This window comes from Corythoichthys intestinalis, chromosome 15 (assembly GCF_030265065.1).
Source record: "Corythoichthys intestinalis isolate RoL2023-P3 chromosome 15, ASM3026506v1, whole genome shotgun sequence".
In the NCBI taxonomy this organism is placed as follows: domain Eukaryota; kingdom Metazoa; phylum Chordata; class Actinopteri; order Syngnathiformes; family Syngnathidae; genus Corythoichthys; species Corythoichthys intestinalis.
Window position 1 is genome coordinate 53856941 of NC_080409.1, and position 27807 is coordinate 53884747.

General features: G+C 39.1%; 1 protein-coding gene across 1 annotated transcript; it reads left to right on the forward strand.

Moving 5' to 3' along the window:
* On the forward strand, positions 1 to 27705 carry nt5e (5'-nucleotidase, ecto (CD73)). Its single transcript, XM_057858640.1, has 9 exons — positions 1 to 1147; positions 1227 to 1449; positions 9662 to 9850; positions 13342 to 13539; positions 13653 to 13807; positions 14030 to 14138; positions 16196 to 16345; positions 19773 to 19973; positions 26871 to 27705. Exons 1-9 carry the CDS (start codon positions 809 to 811, stop codon positions 27035 to 27037), a joined length of 1731 nt encoding a protein of 576 aa, XP_057714623.1. The 5' UTR covers positions 1 to 808; the 3' UTR covers positions 27038 to 27705.
* The last annotated feature ends 102 nt before the right edge of the window (positions 27706 to 27807 follow it).

A 27807-nucleotide genomic window follows, 5' to 3' on the forward strand; every position in this document is an offset into this window, starting at 1 on the left:
TCCCCAAACCCATAAAATCATTTGGACCCAAGCGCCAGCAGAGGGCTCTAAACAATTCAAATCAATTCAATTCAATTATATTTGTATAGCCCTGGATCACTACAACGTTGTCTCAACGGGCTTTGCAGAGGCAATATGATACACAATCAGAAACAGCAAATGAAGCAACAAAGATGAATAAATAAATTCAAGTCCTGGCTATCCCCCATCCTTAGACGAACAAACAACAAAAAACAAGTAACAAGCGGACATTACACTGCTGTCATTTTAATCTGAGCGGGGCATGTGCGTTAATTGCGTCAAATATTTTAACGTGATTAATTTAAAAAATTAATTACCGCCCGTTAACGCACTAATTTTGACAGCCCTAAATTATACATGACGAATAGTTGGGGGGGTTGCTGGCTCCGGTGGCCCTAGCCCTTGCTCGTTGGGGCAAGGGCAGCAGGTTGGAGGGCCCCGCTACTGGTTGGGGGCCTAAGGCGATCGCCTACCTCGCCTGAATAGTAGATCCGCCTATGGACCGTCACCCCCGGACTGGACCCAATTTTTTTTTTTTTTTAAATGTTAAAGATTGTTTCATGAGAGACATTATCTAACTACAAACATTAATACTAACCATAACGTGAGCACATGAGTATCATTTTGTCAACTTCCAGGACCGCTTTACACGGTGACGCACCGGGGGACGGAAAACCCAGACTCCTCCAAATGAACAGACTAAACACCCAACCCACCCCACAGTTGAAAGAGGAGGCCCAAAACTTTTTCCCCCCTTACGTGCCGTACGCATACACACGTCCACAGCATGAGTCTCTCGTGGAAGCCTGTGACACTTTGTCTGAGCTTGTTGCTGTTATTTGATAGCTATCGCCGGATCGGGAGCTTCGAGCTGACGCTATTGCACACCAACGACAACCACGCGCGCATCGAAGAAACCAGCGCAGACTCTGGAAAGTGTCCGGCCGGGGGTCGTTGCTTCGCAGGGGTGGCCCGACGATTCACCAAAGTGTCGCAGATCCGCAGGGAGGAGAAAAATGTCTTGCTCCTGGATGCCGGCGACCAGTTCCAAGGCACAGTGTGGTTTAACTACTACAAAGGCGCAGAAGCGGCTTATTTTATGAACAAACTCGGCTATAACGCGATGGTAAATATCTGGGAAAGTTTCCATTCCAAGTTTTGCTCATGGAAACAACTTTGTTTTTTAATGTTTGCGTGCCTCACAGGCTTTCGGGAACCACGAGTTCGACAATGGAGTGGAAGGGCTTATCTCGCCTTTCCTGCAGAATGTTAATTGCTCTGTGGTGAGTTCTAACATCAAACCGGACACGACTCTGGCAGCCAATTTTAGTCGGTATTACCGGCCTCACGCTTTACTCGAAGTGGGATTGGAGAAAGTCGCCGTGGTCGGGTATACCACCGCCGAGACTCCCGTCTTGTCTATGCCAGGTACGACCTTCAATTATCGCTGTTAATGGGGACCAGAACCGACCGCGTAAAGTGGAAAAACCGCGAAACCCTATTTTTTAACATTTTTATCTAAACATATTGATAAATGTATACTGTATATAAAACTCGAGAAATGCATGTTATCATTAGAACATTAACCCTATACACTGCAAAAACATACTTCCTTAAAACTAGTTATATTCCCTTGTTTTCAGTGTAAATCTACTAGAAATAAGTGAAATTATCAGCCAACGCTTCAAGTAAATTTTACTCAGATTTCTTGAAATACGAAAATTCATTAAACTGAAAATAAGATGTACAGATTTAATTCAAGCCATAAGTTAGTAGATTTAGAGTTGTTTTTTAAATCTTGATTTTGAAATATTTGAAGCATTTTTTTCTTGATTTAGGTGAAAAATCACCAACTACTAGATGTACACTGAAAAACACACCTCTTTAAAACTAGTCACAATTGCGTTCAGTGTAAATCTATGAGAAGAAAGTGAAATTATCTACCAGAGCTGTAAGTAAATTCTAGTCTGATTACTTGAAAGAAGAAAAATAGCTTGCTGTAAATAAGCTTAACAGATGTATTTTAAGCAATAAATGAGCTCTGAAATGTCAAAATGTTCTTAATTCAAGACTAGATATTGTTCAAAACATATTTTGAAAGCAAATATTTCTTGATTTGGGTGAAAAATGACTAACTTTTAGAGGAATGGTTTTAATAAGAACAAATAGTCATATTTAAGTAAGTGGAATAATCTGTCACATTATTCTGTTAACTCATCTTTAACACTCAAAACAAAATGGGGAAAATTATTTGACTAGATTTAAGAAAAATTATCTTACTCTCCAAATTAAGAGCCATTGATAACGACAACCATAACAAGAATACATGGTCTAAACATTAAAATGAAAAGTGTTTAAAAATCCATGTTTAAAACATATTAAAAACTTGATATAATCAGTATACTAACAATTTTTCAATTCAAAAGAAATAACAAGTTGTAGCGGATGATGTTGTGAGTCTGTGTTGCCGTGTTCAGCCGCTCGTAACTCTGTAGTCTCTCGTGACTTAGCCGGAAACGCGCACAGGTAAATAGTCCCCCCCCACGAACACAACATGCCCCACACAAGTTCCTAGGTGAATTCTGTTAATAGGTAGTGGTCACTACACAGGTCCCCCCAGAATTCACCCACACAGGACGCCGAGCGGAACCCGATTTAATGGAAAGGAACGGTCGGGTTGTTCAGCCGGGGCGCTGGTGGAAGACGACCGAATGAACCATCAGGAAGTCGACCAGGATGCCAGCTGTGGGATGTCCGAGCAAGACGATCGGGAGGACGTCCGGGATGCCAGGTGATGAACGACCAAGTGCCACGATCAGGAGGGCGCCCAGGATGCCAGGCGGTGGACGACCGAGCAGAACAATCGGTAGGACGTCCGGGATGCCAGGCGATGGATGACCGAGCAGGACGATCTGGTGGATGTCCAGGACGAGGAGCGTGTCGTGCAGCACGGCCCAGGCGTGGCTGGAGAATCGGACGCCAAGAGAGGCGGTACGCGTTGCTCAGCCACGGCCGAGTATCAGGTCAAGACGTGCGACGTGCAGTGCCACCCAGTCGAGGCTGCAGACGTGGGCGACGGGGGCGGCGGTCGGAGCTGCCCAGCTGGGGATGATGGCGACTGGCGAAACGAACCAAGTTGACCGGCCGCAGCAGAAGCGAGGGAAATGCTGAAACCGGAGCCATAGCGACGACATTGTTGTCCAAAAGCGGTGGATGAGAAAAGATGGGGGCGGCGGCAGGGCCGGCCCAGGCCATTTGGGGGCCCTAAGCAAAATAATGCAAAGGGGCCCATATTTTTGGCCCACCATTTCATCACAGTGTACTGTGAAATCCATACATGCAATCCAACCCATACGTCCATATTTTGTATATTAATCAGATTTTGTTGCACTGCATACTTCAAACCTTTTTCTAAAAGAGGAAAGAAAGAAGTTAAGGAAGAACTTTTATTTTTTTAAGCTTGTAATCAAGTATCAAAACTCACAAAAGTCAAATAAAGCAAACTGTAGTAAACAACATTTTTTAAAAATTAAACAATTGCCAGATTGGGGGGCCCCCAAGTGGTCAGGGGCCCTAAGCAGCTGCATAGTCTGCGTATAGGCTGGGCCGGCCCGGGTCGTCGGCACTCGCAGGCGCCGGCAGAGGAACGACCTCGGAGTCTTCCCGGAGGCGCCGGCACAGCAGCGAGGTTAGCGTCGCTGGACGAGGAGTGACCTCGGAGACTTCCGGAGGCGCTGGAGCGAGGTCAGTGGCGGCGGCGGAGGATTTTTTTCCCCCCGTCTGGATCACAAGAAAACAACCAGAGAGACTGTAAAAAAGGACATTGAAACAGTAAACAGATAGACCTTTTTATTGGAGCCGTTCAGCCTTATGCTGAATTTGTTTTGAGTTTACTCTCCTTGTCATTTTTATTTTTTATGCATCTGTCTTTAATACTTTAAGTGTAATCGACTTAAAATTTTGTTGATCAACAAACCATTTGATGGGGAAAATTTGAATATTGAAACTCAAATAGGAACCAAATGTTGGCTATAAAATTGAGGAAGTTGAAGAAATCAATTGATTTAAAAAGAAATATTAGAAATCTTGGGGAAAAAACGGGTTGATATATAGATCCTACAAATAATCAAAACTAATTGATTAAAAGATAGGAAAAGTCAAAAGTGAATTTTGACATTACCAATAAGGGAACAAATGTCCCTTTTTTTCCCCCTTTGTATTTTTTCAATTTTATGTTAATCGTACGTGTATTGTGTGTGTATTGTTGTTTATATAAAAAAATAGGCTGGCAGTTCAAAACCATAACTTGTCGGAGTCATTTTTTTGGTTTATGCAAATTACTGCTTCAGTAACCGAACCTAGCACTAGTCCATAATTATTTATTCATTCAATCATTTTCCATGCCGCTTCATTAATTTAACTGTAATCACTTCATAGGTGTTACATAAGATCTTATAAATTGACAGTGCCTCACCCCTGAAATAATGAACAGAAAATTCATTTTTTTTTTTATATTTGAAAGTACATTTGTAAATAAATAAATAAAGTACATTTGAAGTAGTACTAGTGATAAACTCATTCCAATTCATAGTTTTCCTGTTCATTAGTTGTTTGTAGAATATCCTAGAATGATTTCCTGACCAACGTATCGATAGTAGTTGTATCGCCATATCGTCAGATCTTCGTTATCGTAAGCTTTGTATCGCAAATCGTATCGTGAAGTACCAAGAGGTTCCCACTCCTAATATATACTGTACGTTCATTCTCTTACTCGCTCTCATATGAAACGTGTGTGCAAGTGTACACCCATAGGTGTAAATAAAGTGTACAAAAATGTTTTTTTCTTCATATATATATATTATTATTTTAAATTTGCGATACAGCAGCAAGAGATCACTGTATTTGCAAACCGTGAGATGAGTCAGTTCACTGTCCTTTTAAGGTCACATCTCTGTGGCTCCGTCTCTGGGAAATGAAAATAAACAGACCACAAGCATGAGCTGAGATGCTTTAAAGTACTTTACCTATGTTAAAAAAATAACATCAAAGACTGGTTAAATGAGGTGATTTGCCTCATAAAGTCAAAGTAAAAAAGCTAAATTATTTAATATTAAATCATTGCATACACATGAGTTTCACGTTTCAACTCACTAGCTGCAATTGATGGTGCTAGACGTCCAGGGCAAATGAATGTTTGTACACCCCAGCCCACACTCCCAAGCCAAAATGAATCACTCACCAAACCACCTCCAAACTATCTAAACTCTCACCTGATCGCAACTCTCTTTCAAACACCCACATTTTGAATGTAGCCAGAGGTGTTTATATACTGTAGCGGGCTATAAAACTGTGCGGCAAAATCTAAAGCACTTTCTGAAGCAATCACATGGGACAGCTGGGCAGCGAGGCTTTGGACTAGGCATGTGCCAGTATGAGATTCTGATGGTATGATAACCTTAAACTGCCTATGACAGGACAAAAAAGAAGTCTCAAATTGCATGTGAATTAGAATCCTATTTTGAGACAATTGGACTATATCCAACAATTTGGCAAAGCGCAGATGATGAGAAATTAGTCTTTTAATCTGCCGTTTAGCCACGCCTACCATTATAGGGCTTTAGCGTCCCCAACAGGTGGATGACGTCAGCGGGAGACTGGGCTCATCGGTTTTGCTATTCAGCGCATCGAGGGGGAACTATTTACAACGGGGAAAATGCGACGAAGAGAGCCGCAAAAATCATTGTTTCAGTCTCTCTACTCCAATATTTTTGCAGGATATTCTTTTTAATCAGGTATTTTCCCCCAATTGCGACATAAATGGTATGGTCATGACAAATAACAGTTTCGTGCTTAATTGAATATGAAATATTAAAAATGCATTTATTCATTACAACATGGCAAAATTACACCATAATGTTCAAAACTGTCCACTCATTGCACCTCCCAAACTATATTTTATGCCACCGGAGTTGGTCTGGCTTTTGTCATTTCCCTGCCCCGGCTTCAGATTGCGTAAACAAACCAGGAGGCGTGACAGCTAGCCGACATACTAACCCGAACCGAGTGATGTTTCAAAGTCTCATTCTTGGCTTTGAAGCAAAAATCACACAAAACAACCCAGGTCATGTCACACGGCAGCGGGGTTGTCGATTGTCTTCGCCAATCGGCAACCCGCCGAGCAAGTTAGAGCTCATCGTTCTCCTGTTTAGGGCAGAGGTCTCGTTTGCGGGGAAGCAGCCAGACAATGACCGCCGGACAAAGCAGCCGACGTCGGAGGAGCGCGTAGCTGCCACATGGTCAACAGGAATATGGCGTAGAATAATGCTTTAATTACACGGCGAAGACGTAAAACAGACATGTCCAAAGTCCGGCCCGGGGGCCAAATGCGGCTCTTGGTCAAATTTCATCCGGGCCCCAGCCACAGTCATAAAATCATTAACGTCTGGCCCGCACACGGACTTAATAATTTGGTCAGCAGTACTGCTACCAGCATATGAAGTAGTTTATACACTAAATGCTGCTCCTCATTTACCCACTAAAAGGCAGCAGCACTCTAAGCATCATTACCCCATGTGACCCTTTACTTCCAATTTTCTAAAATGGCAACAATCAACAAAAAAAAGAAGGTTGACTGCGATGGCCGACGCTTCAAGGATAGGTGGAAATTGGACTATTTCTTCACTAAAATACACAACAATTGTGTCTGCCTCATTTGCAAAGAGACAGTCAGTGTTTTTAAAGAGTTCAATGTGAGGCGATATTAACATGTACAACAAGATTACTGGGGAAGATACGTAGCGAGAAAGCAACTTGAAGCTAGTTTAATTTCACAGCAGCAGTATTTTGCACAAGAGCCCGGGAGTCGAAAGAGAACGCCACAAAGGCTAGTTGCAAGATTGTTGAAATTATTAATTAAAAAAACATAATAAAGTAAATGTGACACACAGAATGGCTTGCTAAAATGTTCTTAAATATAATGTTCTACGTAAAGGACGTCAGCCAAGGTCGCCCCCCCACATTTTTACCACAACAAATCTGGCCCCCTTTGCAAAATGTTTGAATACCCCTGACGTAAACAGTGAGAGAGTGGCGTGCAGTTGTTGTGCAGCTAACCTGGCAGGATGTGTTTGAGGCGAACTTTTCTACATGTCGGTCCATGGTCAAAGGCAAGTAAATAGTCCTTTATTTAAATAAAGTTTGTAGTTTTTACTTTGTAATCACTGTATTTGCAGCCATTTTTAACACAAAATTACAATTTCTGATGGGGTGGAAAATTTGACAGAACACCGGGCACATGAAGAGGGCAATAAGCAGAGTATAGTGCTCTTTCGGCAGGCACGCGAAGGACACGAAGGACCGAGGGGGGGGTGCGGCAAGATGCCGGTCGTCGAAAAATGTGTGCCATGATCCCAGTATTTGACATAATACAAAATAGGATGTTAACTTAACTCACTTCCTCATAAGTCCAATGGTCCCACTGTCGGACTAGTTTTGGCCATTCTCTGTGGTGAACGGGAATTTTCTGAAACCCAAAAAGGCTCACACGCCCTCCCTGGTGCAGTAACAAAAGCCTGCGGCACATTTGGCTGGCATGACGTAAAAAAAATGAATTAATGCACAAAATCAGCTTAATCCGGAGTCCATCTGCATGCTATAAAGCAATAGTGTATTGTGAGATGCTGACCCAGGTGACGTCACATTCGTATTCCACCTCAAAACAGGAAGTATTGATTTTCATGGCGTGGGATTCAAAAAATTGAAGAAATAAAACAATGGTTTCCTCACACATCCAAGCGATCCATTTAATTCAGGAGCATAAAATACAGCAAGAAAAATGAAATCAACATGCTTTTTGGTGTCATATGTACTTTAAGCAAAAATATCACAGTATCACGGTATTGCAATTACAGCTCTAAAATATGTTACTTTGAGATATCTGGGCTTAAAAAACAACTTTTTTTCCATTGAACAGAATTTTTATTTTTCAAAAACATATTAGCAAATTGGAACATAAGTATAATGTTATGTTAAAATAAAATAACTAATATTCTTAATAAAATTAAAATAAATACAGTCCTTTAGGTTAGCGTAAACCCACAGCCGCAGCTCAACATTATTACCATCAGAACAAAAATTATTGAATTATTTTCCATAAAAAACATGTGTGTATGATTCCAATCATGTTTACATTATACTAGGGGCTGTCAATTGATAAAAATTTTTAATCGAGTTAATCACAGCTTAAAAATTAATTAATCGTAATTAATCCCAATTCAAACCATCTATAAAATATGCCATATTTTTCTGTAAATTATTGTTGGAATGGAAAGATAAGACACAAGACGGATATATACATTCAACATACGGTACATAAGGACTGTATTAGTTTATTATTACAATAAATCAACAAGATGGCATTAACATTATTAACATTCTCTTAAAGTGATCCATGGATAGAAAGACTTGTAGTTCTTAAAAGATAAATGTTAGTACAAGTTATAGAAATGTTATATTAAAACCCCTCTTAATGTTTTCATTTTATTAAAATTTGTAAAAATTTCTATCAAAAAATAAACTTGTAGCTCGCCGTTGTTGATGTCAATAATTACACCATACTGACTCATGGTACTAACCCATAAAATCAGTTGGACCCAAGCGCCAGCAGAGGGCGCCAAACACCAAAAAAAACAAGTAACAAGCGGACATTACACTGTACTATCATTTTAATCTGTTTGAGCGGGGCATGTGCGTTAATTGCGTCAAATATTTTAACGTGATTAATTTAAAAAATTAATTACTGCCCGTTAAGGCGATATTTTTGACAGCCCAACATTATACACTCTCTTTTTCTCAACACAGACAGTTGCCAGAGAGAAAAAAAAAACAAGTTTTACCACAGCTAGACAGAGTAAACACGCTGGCGTTGACTCGTAGCTGGTGGGAAACGTTCAAGATAGTGTTTAAAAACCTTTAATTTTGTATAAATACAAAATCACATTGGAGGTATTGCCTCCTCAGCAGCCATACTCCGCAGGCATGTTTTACATGTCGGTTGGCCCTTCTCCTCTAAGCCACGGCCGTCTGTAACTTTTCTGTAGCCGAAGTACTCCCATACCAGAGATTTTATTTTCTTCAATGGGGGGATAAGTTCTGGGGTTTCACCTCCTCCAGCCATCGTGTAGCACAGGTGATTCACTGACACTGAGCAACAACCATTGGAGGACAGTTGAGCCTTTTCAGCTGCAAGCGAGGGATTTCTCCCTGCATACATAAAAAATAGCTAATACCTTAGGGAAGGTATGTCGGAAAATTTTTGCGGTTTTGAAACTGAAATCGTTTTCGGAACCCTCCCTAAATGAACGCGGAAACATCCCGTCATTACTCGACACATGCTTCGAAGGCTCGGCGCACCTCATTACATCACTATATTTTGGTTAACTATTATTAAAGCGTTTTTGAGTTCCTTCCCCAAAACACTGCCTCCCTTGTTGTTTTTTCTGCGTTTGTATCCTCGCCCCCTTGACAAACGGCGTTCTGTACGGCTTTCATTTTGAAGCTCAAGGGCTGTTTGCGGATTTACATTCAGACCTGCACTAACCCGTTGCTTAACTTTTCCTTCCTACATGTGTTTGGATAATAGGTCCACACCTCAAATTTGAGGATGAGGTAGCATCCCTGCAGGTCGAGGTAGACAAGCTGCAGACACTAGGTTATAACAAGATCATCGCTCTGGGACACTCCGGCTTTAACGTGGACCAAATCATTGCTAAGCGAGTGAGAGGGGTGGACGTGGTTATTGGAGGACACACCAACACATTCCTATACACTGGTATGCCTTTATCTTCCTTTTTGAGTCAATAGTCTTGGTTTTACGTAAATGTAAAGCTGCAGCTATTGATTATTGAAGTCATCAATTAATCTATTGATTAGTTTGATCGGATTAGGAACATTAAATGCATCGCAGAATACATTTTAGGAGATGTAAAACAAAGAAACAAGTGTTTATGCCTGCAATGACATTTATTTTGGCTTTGACTTTCAGAAGAGCATTCGATTCGAATACAAAATAAAATTTTTGAGCATTCCTTCAAACTATGTAGGATTGCACTTTCATTTCACAACAGCAATTTTAAAACTTAATTAAATTAAATTAAAATACCCAAACTTAGCTTCAAACGGTTTAAAAAAATAAATTACGATCGAAGTACAATAAAAGAACAATTGGCTAACTTGCATAGCAAAAGTCTAGCATTTTATATCATTTAAGTTAGCAACATTTTTTTTTTTTTACAATGCTCCTAACAAATCGTTCAAACACATATTCCCCACAAAACACTGCTAAATATACCTATAAACTAAATTACGAATGCATAAAAAACATATTAGTGCAAACAAAAACTTGACTTATGTTGGTCTTAACAGGGAGCTGCTGGATTCAGCCTTGTTAAACAAGTAATGTCATATTTGTCTAATTGTTTTTTAAATGATTGTACGGTGACCTTGAGTGCCAAAAGGCGCCTTCAAATATAATTTATTATTATTACTATATTCACCTTTTCCACTAAAGGGCAGTGTATCCACCCAAATCAATAAAACAAAATAGAAACACTTTCAAAACAAAGCATTACAACTAATTAATCTAATGAAACTAATTCTCGAGGCATTGATTTTATATCGTTTTGAGGATACAGGGGTATGAAAAAGTATCTGAACCTTTTGGAATTTCCCACATTTCTACATAAAATCAGCATCAAATGTTATCTGATCTTTGTCAAAATCACACAGATGTCTGCTTTACCAAAATCATCCAAACATTTATAGGTTTTCATATTTTAATGAGAATAGCATGCAAACAATGACAGAAGGAGGAAAAAAGGGAAGTGAACCCTCTGCCTTAGGAGACTTAAAAAGCAACTGAAACCAATGTTCACCATACATTTTAAGTCAGGTGTGTGACCAATCACTGATGAGTGGTTTAAAGCTGCCCTGCCCGCTATAAATCACACAGCTGGTAAGAATCGTCTTGATGAGAAGCACTGTCTGATGTGCATCACGGCTCGGTCAAAAGAGCTGTCTGAAGACCTGCGACCTGAATCCTTGCCTGGGTCCCTCTGTGCTGTATGATTGTTGTCAACTCAGAATAAATTGTCAACCTGTGCTTGGAAGCCTTTTTCCAGCTTTCAAAATGGAGTCAGTACAAGGGGTTAAGACTAAGGTGAATGCAAGGAGTTTGGCCTTTTGGCCAGGTTGTTGGGAGTCTCACTGGCCCGGGTCATTGGAGTTGTGCCATCGCGGGTCCGGCGGTTCAGCTGGTGTGATTCCAGCAGTCTGGCTAAAGGGTCAGATTCCTTCAAACTCCATTGAGATGCTGTGGCATGACCTAAAGACAGTGATTCATGCCAGACATCCCAGGAATCTCACTGAACTACAGCAGTTTTGTAGAGAAGAATGGGCCAATATTTGTCCTGATGTATCAGACTGATCTGCAGCTACAAGAAGCGTCCGGTTGAAGTTATTGCTGCCAAAGGGGTGGATCACAAAATATTAAATGTGAAGGTTCACTCACTTATTTTACCCCCTTCTGTCATTGTTTGCATACTATCCTCATTAAAATATGGACACCTATGAATGTTTGGTTTTAATCCAAGCAGACACTGTTGTTTTCATCTGTGTGATTTTGACAAAGATCACATTTGATGGAGATTTCATGCAAAAATAGGAGAAATTCCAAAAGGTTCAGATACTTTTTAATACCACTGTATACACCTTCATATCGTACATCACTAATGCAAGGTCACCTTTATTAAAATTGCTTGTATTATTTCACCCTGTAGGAACTGCTCCATATAGATTAAATTAAATTAAATTAAATGTGATGGTTTACTCACTTATTTCCCCCCTTTTGTCAATGTTTGCATACGATCCTCATTAAAATATGAAAACCTATAAATGTTTGGGTGGTTTTAGTTAAAGCAGACACTGTTTTTAGTGCTGCAACGATTAGTAGATTAACTCGAGTAATCGATTAGAAAAAAAAAAGATTCGAATTAAAGTTTGCTGCTTCGAGTATTCGTTTCATTAAAGTGGCGTTGTAATGGTTTATTTTGAAGGTGTTTGCATTTAGTTATATTGATTTGGGTGAATACACTGCCCTCATTTCACATGGGTGAATCCAGCTGCTCCCTGTTAAGACCAACATAAGCTAAGTTTTTATTTGAACTTACAGTATGTTTTTTAATGCATTTGAAAATGTTTATCGGTATATTTGGCCGTTTTTTTTTTTTTTTTTGTGGGAATATGTGTCTGAACCCTTAGTTAAGAGCATAGTTAAAAAAAATTTAAGAAACAAAAAAAAAAAAAGTTAGCATTTTATAGCATTTAAGCTAGCGGACTTTTTCCATGTAAGTTAGCCAATTGTTCTTTTGTTGTACATAGATCCTCATTTACCGTATTGGCCCAAATATAAGACTGAAAAAGTGAGGATCGTTTTATATTTGCGGTCTAGACATTATACCCATGCATGACGCTAGATGGCATTAGATATCATTGAAGCGATGTTCTGTCATGACAGATCTCCGCTACCCTCAAGTTTAACCAGTTTGCATGATTTTATTGCACTGTTTGTCCTTATTCAGATTTGTTTTCAAGACTACAGTTACAGTTAGACTTCACTTTGATGGTTAATGCAGTTATGCAATTTTGTTGTTTTATCACAATAGATTGGTTTATTTACATTTCAAAAACCAGAAGCCATTCATTTACGAATGTGATTGCACTTTAGTTTACATATTTAAATGTTCAGATATGAAGATTTGAATGAGGCAAAATAACATGCTTTTACTCTCAAATATATTGTTATATTGTCATTTGTTTCAGATATACTGTAATTATTTTCTGTATAGAAATTAATTTGGTGTTCAAAAAGTCCTTTTTTCCAAACTTGAATCTTGAAAAAGAGGGGGTCGTCTTATAATCAGGGCCGTCTTATATTCGGGCCAATACAGTATTTATTTTTTTAAACTGTTTGGGGCTGAGATCAGGTATTTTAAATATTCATGTTCCTTATCCGATTAACTATTTAGTTCAAATAATCGAGTAATCGATTAACCGACTACTAAAATAATTGATAGCCGCAGCCCTACTGTTTTTTCATCTGTGTGATTTTGACAAAGATCACATTTGATGGTGATTTTATGTAGAAATGTGAGAAATTCCAAAAAGTTCTGATACTTTTTCATACCACTGGTATATATCTTCATATCGTACATCACTATTGCAAGGTCACCTTTATTAATATTGGTGTATCATTTTACCCTGTAGGAACTGCTCCATCTACTGAAGTACCGGCAGGTTCTTACCCGTTCATGGTGAAGTCAGATGATGGCAGAAATGTGCCAGTGGTCCAGGCGTATGCTTTTGGAAAATACTTGGGCTACCTGAAGGTTATCTTTGACCAGGCTGGAAATGTTATCAAAGCGACTGGAAACCCCATCTTGTTGGACAGTAGCATACCTCAAGGTACACTCATTGAACTGCCATTGAGAGTGGCCAGATATGATTTTTAACGGTGAAAGCTGCCAGTGATTGAGTTTTAACCATGCAAAATTCTTGCTCCTGTATTAAACATCCAGATCCCAATATCCTTGCTGATGTTGAAAAGTGGAAAGAGCAGCTTGCTCAGTACTCGAAGCAGTACGTCGGCCAGACATTAGTTTACCTCAACGGATCTTTTGAGGAGTGTCGTTTTCGAGAATGCAACCTCGGAAACTTGATTTGCGACGCCATGGTAATAATCAGAACTTGTGTAAACTATGAGCTTAACAAATTCCTCAGCAAACCACATGACGTGATGCTTGTCACACCGCCTAAACGCTGTTGCTACCTGTACATTTTCACTGTGCCTCTTGCGGTGTTTTATGTTTAGCTGCAGCAGAAAGGAGGATAATCACCCACAGTTCAAAAACACTGCTCCAACATGTAACTTTGTTCTTTTTTTGTGTGATGTTAGGTTAACCACAATTTAAAAGAGTCTAATGAGCTGCAGTGGAATCATGTGGGCGTATGCATTTTGAACAGTGGAGCCATTCGCACAGCAATTGATGAGCGATACAAAAATGGTAAACTATGAAGGGGATGTTTTTTTTTTTGACACTGTTCCACCGCACAGTAATGGCTTACCTAAGATCTGGGCAACATTCCAATTCAAAATAGTGACGCGGGAAACTGAGCGTATTGTCAGAACAATGCAAGGGCTCTTCTTCAAATGATGTACTTACAGTGCTGGCCAAAAAGTATTTTGCAACACTGTCAGATAATGCTCAATTTCTCCCAGAAAATGATTGCAATTACAAATGCTTTGGTAGTAATATCTTCATTCATTTTGCTTGCAATGAAAAAACACAAATGAGAATGGGGGGGTCATTCTCATTTTACACAAAAGTCCAAAAATGGGCTGGACAAAAGTATTGGCACGCTTTGACTAAGCATGTGATGCTTCTCTAATTTGTGTCCTTGACAGCACCTGTCACTTACCTATGGCACATAACAGGTGGTGGCAATAACTAAATCACACTTGCAGCCAGTTAAAATGGAGTCAAGTTGACTCAACCTCTGTCCTGTGTCCTTGTGTGTACCACATTGAGCATGGAGAAAAGAAAGAAGACCAATAAACTATCTGAGTACTTGAGAATGAATGAGAATTGCCATGAAAAAAACCCCACAAAAGACAATGGAAAAAAAAAAAAATCATTATCATTTAACACAAAACTCCAAAAATAGGCCGGACAAAAGTATTGGCACCTTTTGAAAAAACATGTGATGCTACTGTAATTTGTGTTAGTAAAAGCACCTGTTACTTACCTGTCCCACATAACAGGTAATGGCAAAAACTAAATCACACTTGCAGCCAGTTAAAATGGATTAAAGTTGACTCAACCCGTGTCCTTGTGTGTACCACATTGAGCACGGAGAAAAGAAAGAAGACCAAAGAACTGTCTGAGGACTTGAGAAGCAAAATTGTGAGGAAGCATGGGCAATCTCAAGTTTATAAGTCCATCTCCAAAGACCTGAATGTTCCTGTGTCTACCATGCGCACTGTCATCAATAAATGTAAAGCCCACGGCACTATGGACGGAAAAGAAAAATGGACGATAGATTTCAACGAAAGATTGTGCGGATGGTAGATAAAGAACCTTGACGAACATCCAAACAAGTTCAAGCTGTCCCGCAGTCCGAGGGTACAACAGTGTCAACCTGTACTATCTGTCGGCGTCTGAATGAAAAGGGACTCTATGGTAGGATACCCAGGAAGACCCCACTTCTGAGAGTCTCAGAGTTCCAGAGACATAAAAAAGCCAAGCTGGAGTTTGCCAAAACTTATCCGAGAGAGCCATAAATGTTTTGGAAGAATGTTCTCTGGTCAGATGAGACAAAAGTTGAGTTTTTTGGAGAAAAGGCATCAGCATAGAGAAAAACGAGGCCTTCAAAGAAAAGAACACGGTCCCCACAGTCAAACATGGCGGAGGTTCCCTGATGTTTTGGGGTTGCTTTCTGCCTCTGTTACTGGACTGCTTGACCGTGTGCATGCCATGATGAAGTCTGAAGACTGCAGCAAAATGTAGGGCCTCCCTCAGAGGTGATGGGTCTTCCAGCAGGACAATGACCCAAAACACACTTCAAAAAGCACGAGAAAATGGTTTAAGAGTAAGCACTGGAGCAATGAGTCCAGACCTTAATCCTGTGAAGAGATCTGAAAATGGCACCCTTCAAATCTCAGAGCCCTGGAGCAGTTGGCAAAAGAAGAATGGTCTCAAATTCCAGCAGAGCATTGTAAGCTCATTGATGGATACCGGAAGCAGTTGTGCACAGTTATTTTGTCTAAAGGTTGTGCTACCAAGTAGTAGGCTGAGACTGCCAATACTTTTGTCCGGCCCATTTTTGGTGTTTTGTGTAAAATGTTAATGAGTTATTTTTTTGTTATTGTCTTTTGTATTTTTTCATTGCAGGCAAAATAAATGAAGCTATTACTACCAAAGCGTTTGTAATTGCAATCATTTTCTGGGAGAAATTGAACAGAATTGCAGGGGTGCCAATACTTTTGGCCAGCACTGTATGTCGTTGGGTTCATCCTATTTGTATTCCATCCGTGTTTTCATGTTTGGCTCTTTACTCCTAGGCACCATAACAATGGAGGAGATCCTCACTGTCATGCCATTTCAACAAACTGTGGACTTGATTCAGATAAAGGGATCAACTTTGAAAAAGGCTTTTGAACACTCCGTCCACAGATATGGAGGCATGCATGGAGAATTCCTGCAAGTGTCAGGTCTTGTTTTTGATACATTTAAGCTGGTAGAACAATCTTAACATTGTTAATCATTTTTAAAAAGTTCTTCATTTAGGAAAATGGACTTTGTTATCTCTACCAAGTGGTAGGAAAGATACGATAGGTGACTGTACAGTCATGTGAAAAAATTAGGACACCCCATGAAATATTCAGTTCTTGACTAAGAAATGTTGACATATGATGTCATGATATAGTGTGATCGTTTTTCTTTATCTCTGGAAAAGAAAGTGATTTAATTGCAAGTAAACAACAAAAATGAACATTGTTTTACTCATTAAACCAAATATATCAACATAAATGCATATTCTAACTGAGGAAAAAGTTAGGATACCCTACCACTTAATAGCTAGTGTACCCCCTTTGGCTGAAATAACTTCAGTGAGACGCTTTTTGTAGCCATCTACCAGTCTTTGACATGGGTCTGAAGAAAAGTTTGCCCCACTCCTCAACGCAGAATACTTTCAGCTGTGAGATGTTTGAGGGGTTTCTTGCATGTACAGCCTGTTTCACAGCATCTCAATGGGATTAAGATCTGGGCTTTGACTCAGCCGTTTCTTCATTTTCAGCCAGTCCTTGGTGGATTTACTATTACATTTTGGGTCATTGTCATGTTGCAGCGTCCAGTTTTGCTTTAATTTTTTTCACAGATGATCTCACATCAGTGTTGTTTTTGGCAGCCCTTTTAATTTTCGTTTTAGTCTTAGTCTTTTGGATGATAATACTTATTAGTCTTAGTGATATTTTAATCATTTCAAAATGTGTTTGTCTTCGTCTATTTTTTTGTTGACGAAAACTCAAAACTAATTTCGTCTAGTTTTAGTCCATGTTAACTAAAAATGTTTTAGTCTGTAAAATGAAAAAAAAAAAAAAACCTCTTTAAAAAAATTACAAAACATTAAAACAAATACAAAAAGTTTTTGAACTATTTCAAAAGAACCTTGGCATACGAGCACATATTGTAGCCAACTTGGTTATAATACACACCCGGCAGGAAAACTGTATATTTTTTTCAATTAATTATACCAACCTGGATGCCACGGACTGAATGTAGAGAAAAGAAAAAAAAAGAAAAAAAAATGGCTGAGAGTTTAAGACGAAGCTTGCCATTAGCATTAGCCTAATGCTAATGTAGTGTTGAACGCGAATGCTATGCTAACGCTACGAGTTACATTTAGTGTGTAGTGATCACTCAGCGTAGACCTTTAAAGGCTCAAGCAACATTGCATATTCTCTCTGGCAAATATAAGAAAACAAATCAAACAAAATGTGCGCAAGCCTGGAGAGTGGAGAGCAGCAACAGGTCACATTAGTGACACCGCTACAAAGCAGGCTAACTACACATAAAATGCCACACATTGTCAACATGTGACTGAAATTATGGCGCATTTTCGTCTTGTTGTCGTCTTGTTAGACGAAAACTGGCATTAGTCTCGTTATGTTTTAGTCTCCCAAAACACATTTTTTGCTCGGTATTGTCTCGTCATCATCATGAGAAAATTGTTGGGTCACGAAATATTTTCATTATAGTCATGGGTGACGAAAACAACACTGTCTTACATGTTCCTCAAGCACCCTCTGATACACAATAGAATTCATGGTGGATTCTATGAAGGTGAGCTGGCCAGGTCCTGCTGTAGCAAAGCATCTCCAAACCTTGACACTTCCACCTCCATGCTTCACAGGTGGTATGAGGTTCTTTTCCTGGAATGCTGTATTGGGTTTACGCCAAACATCTCCTCTGTTCTGGTGTCTAAATAATTCAATTTTAGAGTCATCCGTCCAAAGAACATTATTCCAGAAGTCCTGGTCTTTGTCTACATTCACTTAGGGAAACTTCAGTCTGGCCTTCATGTTCTTCTTGGAGAGCAAAGGTTTCCTCCTTTCAAACGTCCCATGAAGGTTAAACTTGTGAAGTTTCTTTCTGATTTTCGAGGCACGCACTTTCACATCAACAGGAGCAAGAGCTTCCTAGGTCCCGTGATGACATTTTAGGGTTTTTGGAGACTTCTTATAGCATCTTGCGGTCTACTCTCATTGTGAACTTGCTTGGACAGCCAGACCTGAGCATGTTGGCAAAATACACGTTCTGGAGTGGCCGAGTCAAAGTCCAGTGATCCAACAATGATCCAAAACACAGAAGTAAATCAACTTCAGAATGGTGTCAGAAGGAAAAAAATACACGTTCTGGAGTGGCCAAGTCAAAGTCCAGACTTGAAACCCATTGAGATGCTATGGGATGACCTAAAGACAGCGATTCATGGCAGACTTCCCAGGAATCTGACTGAACTACTGCAGTTTTGTAGAGAGGAATGGGCCAAGATTAGTCCTGATCGATGTGCCAGACTGATCTGCAGCTACAAGAAGTGTCTGGTTGAAGTTAGTGCTGCCAAAAAAAAGGGGTGGGGGGCAAAAATATTAAACATGATGCTTCATTTACTTATTTTTTCCCCCTTCTGTCATTGTTTGCATTCTATCCTCATTAAAATATCAAACCCTATATATGTTTGGGTGGTTTTAGTTAAAGCGGACACTGTTTTCTTCATCCGTGTGATTTTGACAAAGATCACATTTGATGGTGATTTTACGCATCAATGTGAGAAATTTCAAAAGGTTCAGATACTTTTTCATACCACTGTACATGCCATTCGTTCACGTGATGCTACTTGGAAACTTCGATTGGCGCAGTGTGAATGCTGAACGTTTTCAACAAGTCATTTGCAAGTGTTGTAGCTCTCAAACCGCACCCTGGTCGTCTTGGTCTAATGTGACCAATGCTTATTTAATATTTGCTCTTATCAATGATTGCTTATAATAAAGATATACAAATATGCTTTGCTATCAATAAAACTGCGTTGTCATAACACCGGTTTAAACAAGCACTCAGTTCACAGGTCAACATTGGTTTAAGCCTCAGATATTAAGAAATCAAACCGCCACATATACTCTGTTGCTAAATGGAAATGTTTCAACACACATGTACCAATTCCACCTTCATGCACACACATAGCAGATCACCCTCACAAACTCCTTTTAAGGTATGACTCCCTTCGTGTTGCGAGGGCCATCTCAAAAAAAAAGAAACCTTTACCCGCCGGAGGTTCACCTCGAGGGGACCGGTTTATACTCATCGCACTCGGGCCCTGTTCACATTTGTTCCGCCACTGTATGTGTTGATTGCAGTTTGTTGGTGAAGTAAGTCGAACATAAACAATTTACTCTTCATTTTGAAGAGAGTTGTAGTGTAAATCAAGGGAGAAGCTTTTACATTTTGACAACAACAACAAAAAAGATCATTTCCATCAAAACTATAGGTCTACTAGGAAATGATTTACATTATTAACAATCACATTGATATTGGATTGTCAATAAAGTTGTTCTTGACCCAATCTTTTATCTACATTTGCAGGCATCCATGTAGAGTACGACCTCTCGAAGCCCGTAAACCAGCGAGTCGCTTCCTTATCTGTGCTCTGCACTCAGTGTAGAGTGCCAAAGTACGAACCTCTGGACCCGGAGAAAACGTACACTGTTGTCATGCCTTCCTACCTGGTGGGCGGAGGTGACGGGTACGGCATGTTGAGGGAGGAGAAGCTGAAGCATAATACAGGTGGGCATACAGCTTCTCGTTTTTGATGCTTGAGTTCTGTCAAGTCTCAATGTTGAATGTGTATTAACTTAACAAGCAGGTCAAAAAAAAAAAAAATAGTTTGAAATACAACGCTCTTAGGAAATCACATATTTGAAACATGATGCAATTAGGGCACTTCAATGCTTACGTGGATCCTCCAGTTACTCAGATTTCCTCCCGCATTCCAGAATGTTCAGAGACTTTCAACTAGGGGTGTGACGATATTTTGAAATGGTGATATATCGATACCTTTTTATCCCAATTGGTTATCGACGGACCAGTGGCGCAGGAAGTTGGCTGCTGCAGCACCCCTGGTGTTGGGGGTGGGGAGTGTTTTGATACTTTTTTGTCACTAGCTAGAGTTAGTGGAGGGAGAGGACAATCCATCAAAACAAGACAAGGACCTTTGACGACTGCCGAGTAATGGTCCATATAAAACTGCTTGAATGGTGATTAGTCCAGACTGTGAAGTCTTCTTGGATGAGACAAAACACAGATATAAAATAGACATAACAAGTCTGCACGTCCCCGCTCAAATGAGTAGTATTAGTGATGTTTAAAACAATATAAATCATTTTTATAAAATGTTCTACCATTAACGAGAACATCAACAACGGCGTGCAACAAACCGTCATGCCTGTACCGTCACGCAAATACTGTTACACTCTTAATAGCTACCAAATTTATAGACGAACCAGTGTTGTTTTCGTCAACGAAAATATCTCACACTTTCACATACTTTTTTCATGACGATGACGAGACGATAAAGAGCAAAAAATTGGGTGTTAGGAGCTTAAAACATACCGAGACCAATGTTTTTGCCTGACGAAACGAGCACGCAAAAATGTAAATCATTCGCGTTAGCATTAGGCTAATGCCAGAGGTGGGTAGAGTAGCCAAAAATTTGACTCAAGAGTAGTGCTACTTCGAAAAAACTCAAGTAAAAGTAGTCATCCAAAAAATGTACTCTAGTACAAGTAAAAAAGTATCAAGTGAAAAGAACACTCAAGTAATGAGTAACATTTTGAATAACTGCTTTTTTTTTTTTTTTAAACAATGTTTTTTTTTCTCTGAGCACAAACTTATCTACATGAACTGTCGTTATAATGATAACTGTACAATAAACCATTACATAACCACATTAAGCCAAAGATTTTTTTTTTTTTTAATTATTAAAGAGGAAAAAAAAAACAGTAATGAAGCATTATTTGTCCAAAGAGCATCAGTGCCCTCTAGTGGAGAAAATATTTCCTAGTTGGAGTAGTGAATACTGTAGTTCAGGGGTCCCCAAATTTTTTCCTGTGATGGCCACATACCCCTTCCCTTCTCTGATGAGGGGCCGGGGTCAGTTTGTAACAGAAAAAGTGTGACGATTGCAGGAGTGCCTAAATGTAAAAATGTATTGTTTTTCAGAAGGCCACAATCAAATAACCCTTTCTGGATTCTTCACAGAACAAAAGTAAATAAAATAAAAATAATATAATATAATTAGGGCTGTCAAAATTATCGCGTTAACGGGCGATAATTAATTTTTTAAAAATTAATCACGTTAAAATATTTGACGCAATTAACGCACATGCCCCGCTCAGATTAAAATGACAGTACAGTGTAATGCCCGCTTGTTACTTGTTTTTTGGTGTTTGGCGCCATCTGCTGGCGCTTGGGTCCAACTGATTTTATGGGTACCTTGAGTGAGCATGGTGTAATTATTGACATCAACAATGGTGAGCTACTAGTTTATTTTTTGATTCAAAATTTTACACATTTTAATATAACGGAAACGTTAAGACAGTACAAGTTATAGAAATTTTATATTAAAACCTAACATTTATCTTTTAAGAACTACGTCTTTCTATTGATGGATCACTTTAAGAGAATGTTATGTTGTTGTTATGTATGTTAATGCCATCTTGTTGATTTATTATTATAATAAACAAATACAGTACTTATGTACCGTATGTTGAATGTATAAATTCGTCTTGTGTCTTATCTTTCCATTCCAACAATAATTTACAGAAAAATATGGCATATTTTATAGATGGTTTGAATTGCGATTAATTTTTAAGCTGTAATTAACTTGTTTAAAAATTTTAATCGTTTGACACCCCTAAATATAATAATAAATAAATAATAACAACATCATTAATTAAATAGATAATAACCAAATTACCCCTCTTTGGCTTTTTACAGAAAAAAGCCAGGAAATAAAAAAAAAAATTTTTTTTCAATAGTGTTATTTTTTTGTTCAAGGGTAGTAGTTTGGGGACCCCTGCCGTAGTTCCCTTATAGTTATGATTATGAAATGAAAAGGATCATGTAGTTCCTTTACAGTTATTATTATGAAATTAAAAGGATCATATCTCCGGGTTTCCGTGGTCAACCGGTGCCAAATAAAAACTGGGAGAGAGCTTAAAATCCACGCTTTCCAGTCATGTTGAGGGCAGCGCTCTATATCAAATACTTCATTTTTTACGGTGCTTTATCGATACCATATGACTGAACAGGCTGGCGTAATCATAGAATGTCAAGTTTGCGTCTGATTGGTGTAATGTAGTCATGTGATTATTGTTGCGACGTGTCATTGGTGAAATTAGTAGCGCTTCTCTTGGCAATAGCATCGATAGCAAAAAAGACAAAAAAACAAATGTAATATGTAGAATCAAGAGAAAAATGTAACGACTCTTGTGTGGCCCAAAGTAGTGGAGTGGCGTTTTTATCTTCACAAATTTACTCAAGTAAAAGTAAGGCTTACTAAAACTACTCGTAGAAGTACATTTTTCTGAAAGAGTTACTCAAGTAAATGTAACCGAGTACATTTTATATTGGGGTTTTTTGTGTACGTACTTTTTAATCCATCCTTTGTGTTAGTGTGTGTGTGCACTCTATGGGGCAGCTTTGAATCTCATGACACTTTGTGTAATTACAATAAAAATGTTCTATTTTATTTTATGTAACACGTGACTACCCACCTCTAGCTAATGGTAACAGCAAGTGTCCTCTTAAACTCTCGAACAACTTTTTTTCCACTTACAGTTGGTGGCGTCCAGGTGGGTATAATTCATTGAAAATAATGTACTGTTTTCCTGCTGTGTGTGTATCATCACCAAGTTGGCGTTGTCCTTGTCGATAGACGAGCATATATTGTAGCATCTATCAATGTTCGTTCGAAATAGTAGGAATCCTTTTTTTTTTATTTTTTCCTGGCGTAAAACTTGCTGACAAAAACATTTTTTGTACACGTCGACTAAAACTAGATGGAATTAGTTGAGTTTTTGTCAACAAAAAGTAGACAAACATTTTGAGATGACTAATATATGACTAAGACTAATAAGTAGAGCTGTCAAACGATTAAAATTTTTAATCGAGTTGATCACAGCTTAAAAATTGATTAACTGTAATTAATCGCAATTCAAACCATCTCTAAAATATGCCATATTTTTCTGTAAATTATTGTTGGAATGGAAAGATAAGACGGATATATACATTCAACATACTGTACATAAGTACTGTATTTGTTTATTATAACAATAAATCCATAAGATGGCATTAACATTAATAACATTCTTTCTGTGAAAGGGATCCACGGATAGAAAGACTTGTAATTCTTAAAGGATAAATGTGAGTTTGTATATTGTGACTAAATATTGCCATCTAGTGTATTTGTTGAGCTTTCGGTAAATTATACTGTAGCGACTTAACAATTCTGCCCAAATGCATGATGGGAAGTGATGCAACCATGACTGTGTGTGTTGGCTGCAAATGCGATATCTTCTCTGCGTTGGGCACAATACAGGGTGTTAAGAAAGAGATCAACTCCTGTCTTCCCCACATCGCTTCCCACAATAGATATAGTTGTTGTAGGAGAGATGTTAAAAGCTTTTACCAATTAACAGCACGGACCAAATGAATGCTTGTATCTACTTTCTACATTCATATGACGCTGCCTCTTAGCTCTGTGTGTAAGTAAAACGGTGCCATTGTAGGCTGTGCGGCAATGCGTGAGTGGGTCCTTGCGCATGCGTTAAATATTTTAACGTGATTCATTTTGAAAATTAATTACCGCCCGTTAACGCGATAAATTTGACAGCCCTACTAATAAGAGTTATCATCCAAAAGATGAAGACGAAAATTTAAAGGGCTGCCAAAAACAACACTGAGACAAACGTGTAGGACTGCAAAGTTATTTGTCCAAAAGATATAGAGCAGCAGCAACTATGTGAGTGGCAACTTGGCAAGACTTCCGCTTGTATAAACAAATGCTCTAAAATGGATAGGGAACTGACATCCTGAGAAAAGCTTGGATTTATTTCCAGCAGTCATGTTTCTGGTATGTGTTCTTGCTCAGGTATGTGTTCTAAAATATACATTACTACAGAACAGAACTTAGCTTTTCGTGCAATTTACTCCTAATGAAATTATAATTAATAAATCTTAAGAAGATATTAGCTCACGTTTTTTTGTTGATGTTGTCTGAAAGTTAAAAAAAAAAAAACCTCAAGAGCGACACTTTCGTTAATAACAAAGGGCGGGAACCTCTGGGTACCTTACGATACAATTAGCGATACAAGGCTCACGATAACGATGATATCACGATATGGTGATACAACTATTATAACGACATGTCATGACGTGTCGGGAGATCATTCTACAATATGCAATACCGTAATTTCCAGAATACAAGGCACACCCATGTATAATACGCACCCCAAATTTACTTGTAAAATCTAGGGAAAATTATTGTACCCGTTTATCACGCGCACCCTAATTTTAGCACCAATAAATAGAAGAATACAAAAAAACAGCTCGTGTACAGATACAGAAATGTCATTTTACTGACTGGTGAAACACAGCACATTGGTAGTTCAAAACATTACCATAAACTGACAATATTTACGGTAATAATATGATTTGACAAGAATATTACCAGAATCTAGGAAAGAACAAAACAGATGTGACTTTTCTTTTAAAGGCTGCTGTATAACTTGCTCGTTTCATCATGATGAATAAATGTTTCTTCCATTGATTGATACGGTAGAATGAAAGTGGGCACTGAAATTGGAAAACGCGTCGCTGTGGACTATAACAAGTGGAACTATTATTATTTGGGTTTGGGTTTCCCGAGAGACAGATATAGGTGACGGACACAGGAACTCTGTTGTTACATTTGTAATGGTCCGCGTTGCAATAGACGTTGACTCAAATGAGTTCAAGAAACTAGATTCTGTGCTGGAGGAAGAGTGAAAAGAGCAGAATTTAACACAGACGAAATCAGTCGACCAATCAGTGTGGTATTACCGAAACAAAATGGTGACGTCATGGACCGTAATGGTCTGCAACGGATCGCCGCATACGTTTTCTTCAATACAACATGACCGTGTCAATAAAAAAAAAATCTGTCTTCAGATATGTATATATAATATATATATTTCTGTCTCCATCCATGTACCCGTGTATAATGCGCACCCATGATTTTACAAGTTGATTTTGGGGGAAAAAAAGTGTGCGTTATATTTGGGAAATTCCTATATTGATTTTTAGTCACCTCCTGTTGTTTATGGGTTACTAAACAGGAAGTGAATGTCCCAAAATCAACTGCCCTAAAATGAGGTGAGCTATGAATGCCCTCAAAACCGCGAAGACTTCCTGTGAATGCCATTGACAGCGCTAGATGTCCAAATCCAGTCAAAATGAATTGGATGTCTGTCACCATTGAAGGAGATGGTAACTTTTCTCGTAACTGTTTGCATTACTCTAACACACCTAATATAATCAATCAGGGAATAGTATCCTTTCTCGTATTTACCGATCGACTGTTTGTATTACTCTAAAACACCCAATATAAAATAAGTAGCACTTATACCATACTGAGCAAGATTGACGCTGACAAGCCCACGTCTGCACTACATACTCTTGCAATCAGTTCTTCCGGACAGTCCAGACCAAATGGCGGGACGCCCTGTCCCAAAACAAGGAACACCGGCGAGCGCCCGATATCCAACTGAGAGCGTGACTGGTAAGACTCCAAGAGCCCCTTTGACCCTGAGGTGGCAAAATCCACAACCCTCATTGCCCTGACAACAGTAACTCCCGAATCCTCCGGTCCAATCCACAGACAGACAATATTCCTAAACAATGCCCAAACACAACCTTCTTCTGCCCACAATGTTTAACTAATCGTTGTCATTTTTCTCGGGAACCTTTTGTTGACTTATGATTTGTTGACCTTGGATCCTTGCCTGGGTCCCTCTGTGCTGTATGATTGCTGTCGACCTGAATAAATTGTCAACTTGTGCTTCGAAGCCTTTTTCCAGCTTCCAGCTTTCAAAATGGAATTAGTACAAGGGGTTAAGACTAAGGTAAACGCGTGGAGTTTGACCTTTTGGCCGGGTTGTCGGGTCTCGCAGGCCCAGGTCGCTGGAGCTGCGCCAGCATGGGTTTGGCTGTTCGGCTGGCATGATTCCGGCAGTCTGGCTATAGGGTCAGATTCCTTCACCATCAATGACAGCCAATGAGCTAACAGACACTATTCTAGTAGAAGATTTCTGTAGCAAGCTGTTTATTCCTTTTTGGTAACACTTTTGACAGTGGCGTCATAAGACTGTCCATGTCACTGTCACGAGCATTAATGCATGCTTATGACAGATGTCATTGTCATCAGGCAATTTTGTCACCAACTCATTTATGTCCAGTCCACATCTTTTACATCCATTTAAAAGTTACCAGTGTGACACTTTTTCAAAGCGATATATTGATTCTCGGCAGAAGCATATGGATAAGCTTTTGGGATACAATGTATCGTGATACATAACCATTTGGATAAATTGTCACACCCGCATACTAACACATTCTGAACCTTAAAATATTTCTCTCTCGCAGGTGATATGGACATTGCGGTTTTGTCCAAATACATCTCTGACATGAAGCGTGTGTACCCGGCGGTGGAAGGTCGGATCAAGTTCAGGAGCAACGTTGCAGCATTTTCAGCCCATAGCCTCCCCCTGCTGTTGTTGAGTTTATGCTTAACACTGACACGCTCACTGTGAAACTAGATGCACAAATGCTCTATTCTCAGGGGAGATTCAATAGCAACCAGCAAAATAAATGAAAATATTAATGGTTACACTTTATTTGAACTCCTAATGATGACATGACACCTGTCATGAATATGAATGAGTGCTGCGTATGACAGATGTCATTGAGTGTCATTTAATGAATGATGTCACTTTTGATGCAATATTGCATTTGGGTTGGCATTAGTGTTAAAGTTAGGACACTTAATGACATGTCATATCATAATTATGTCTTATGACAGTTTATGACACACAGTTTGATGCAGTCCATTTTAGTGAAGGTGAACACACCTCCTTTTTTGTGGCGTAAAAGTAATTTGATGGGCCTGTTTCTCATCTGCACATATCAAAATTGTCATGGTTTGAGTTAAGTTTGTGTCTGGTCATTTTGATTACCCATTGATTTCACCTGTTGTGGCCTACTCCTTGTATCTTGACCAATCCGCTGCCATGGTGTTGTTACCCCATGTCTGTATTTAAGTTCCCCATGTGGTGTCTGTTTTCATTGCGTCATTGTCTATCCCACTCTCGAGGCCCCTCTCCCCAAAGTAAGTTCGATACCCGGTATTTTGTTCTCCGAGTTTGGTTGTACTTTTTGTTAACTGTGATTAAAACTGAGTTTATCACCAACAGTGTTGTTAATCTTACTTTAAAAAAGTAATTACAGTTACAAATTACTTCTCCCAAAAAGTAATTGCGTTAGTAACTCAGTTCCCTGAATGTAAAAGTAATTAGTTACTTGA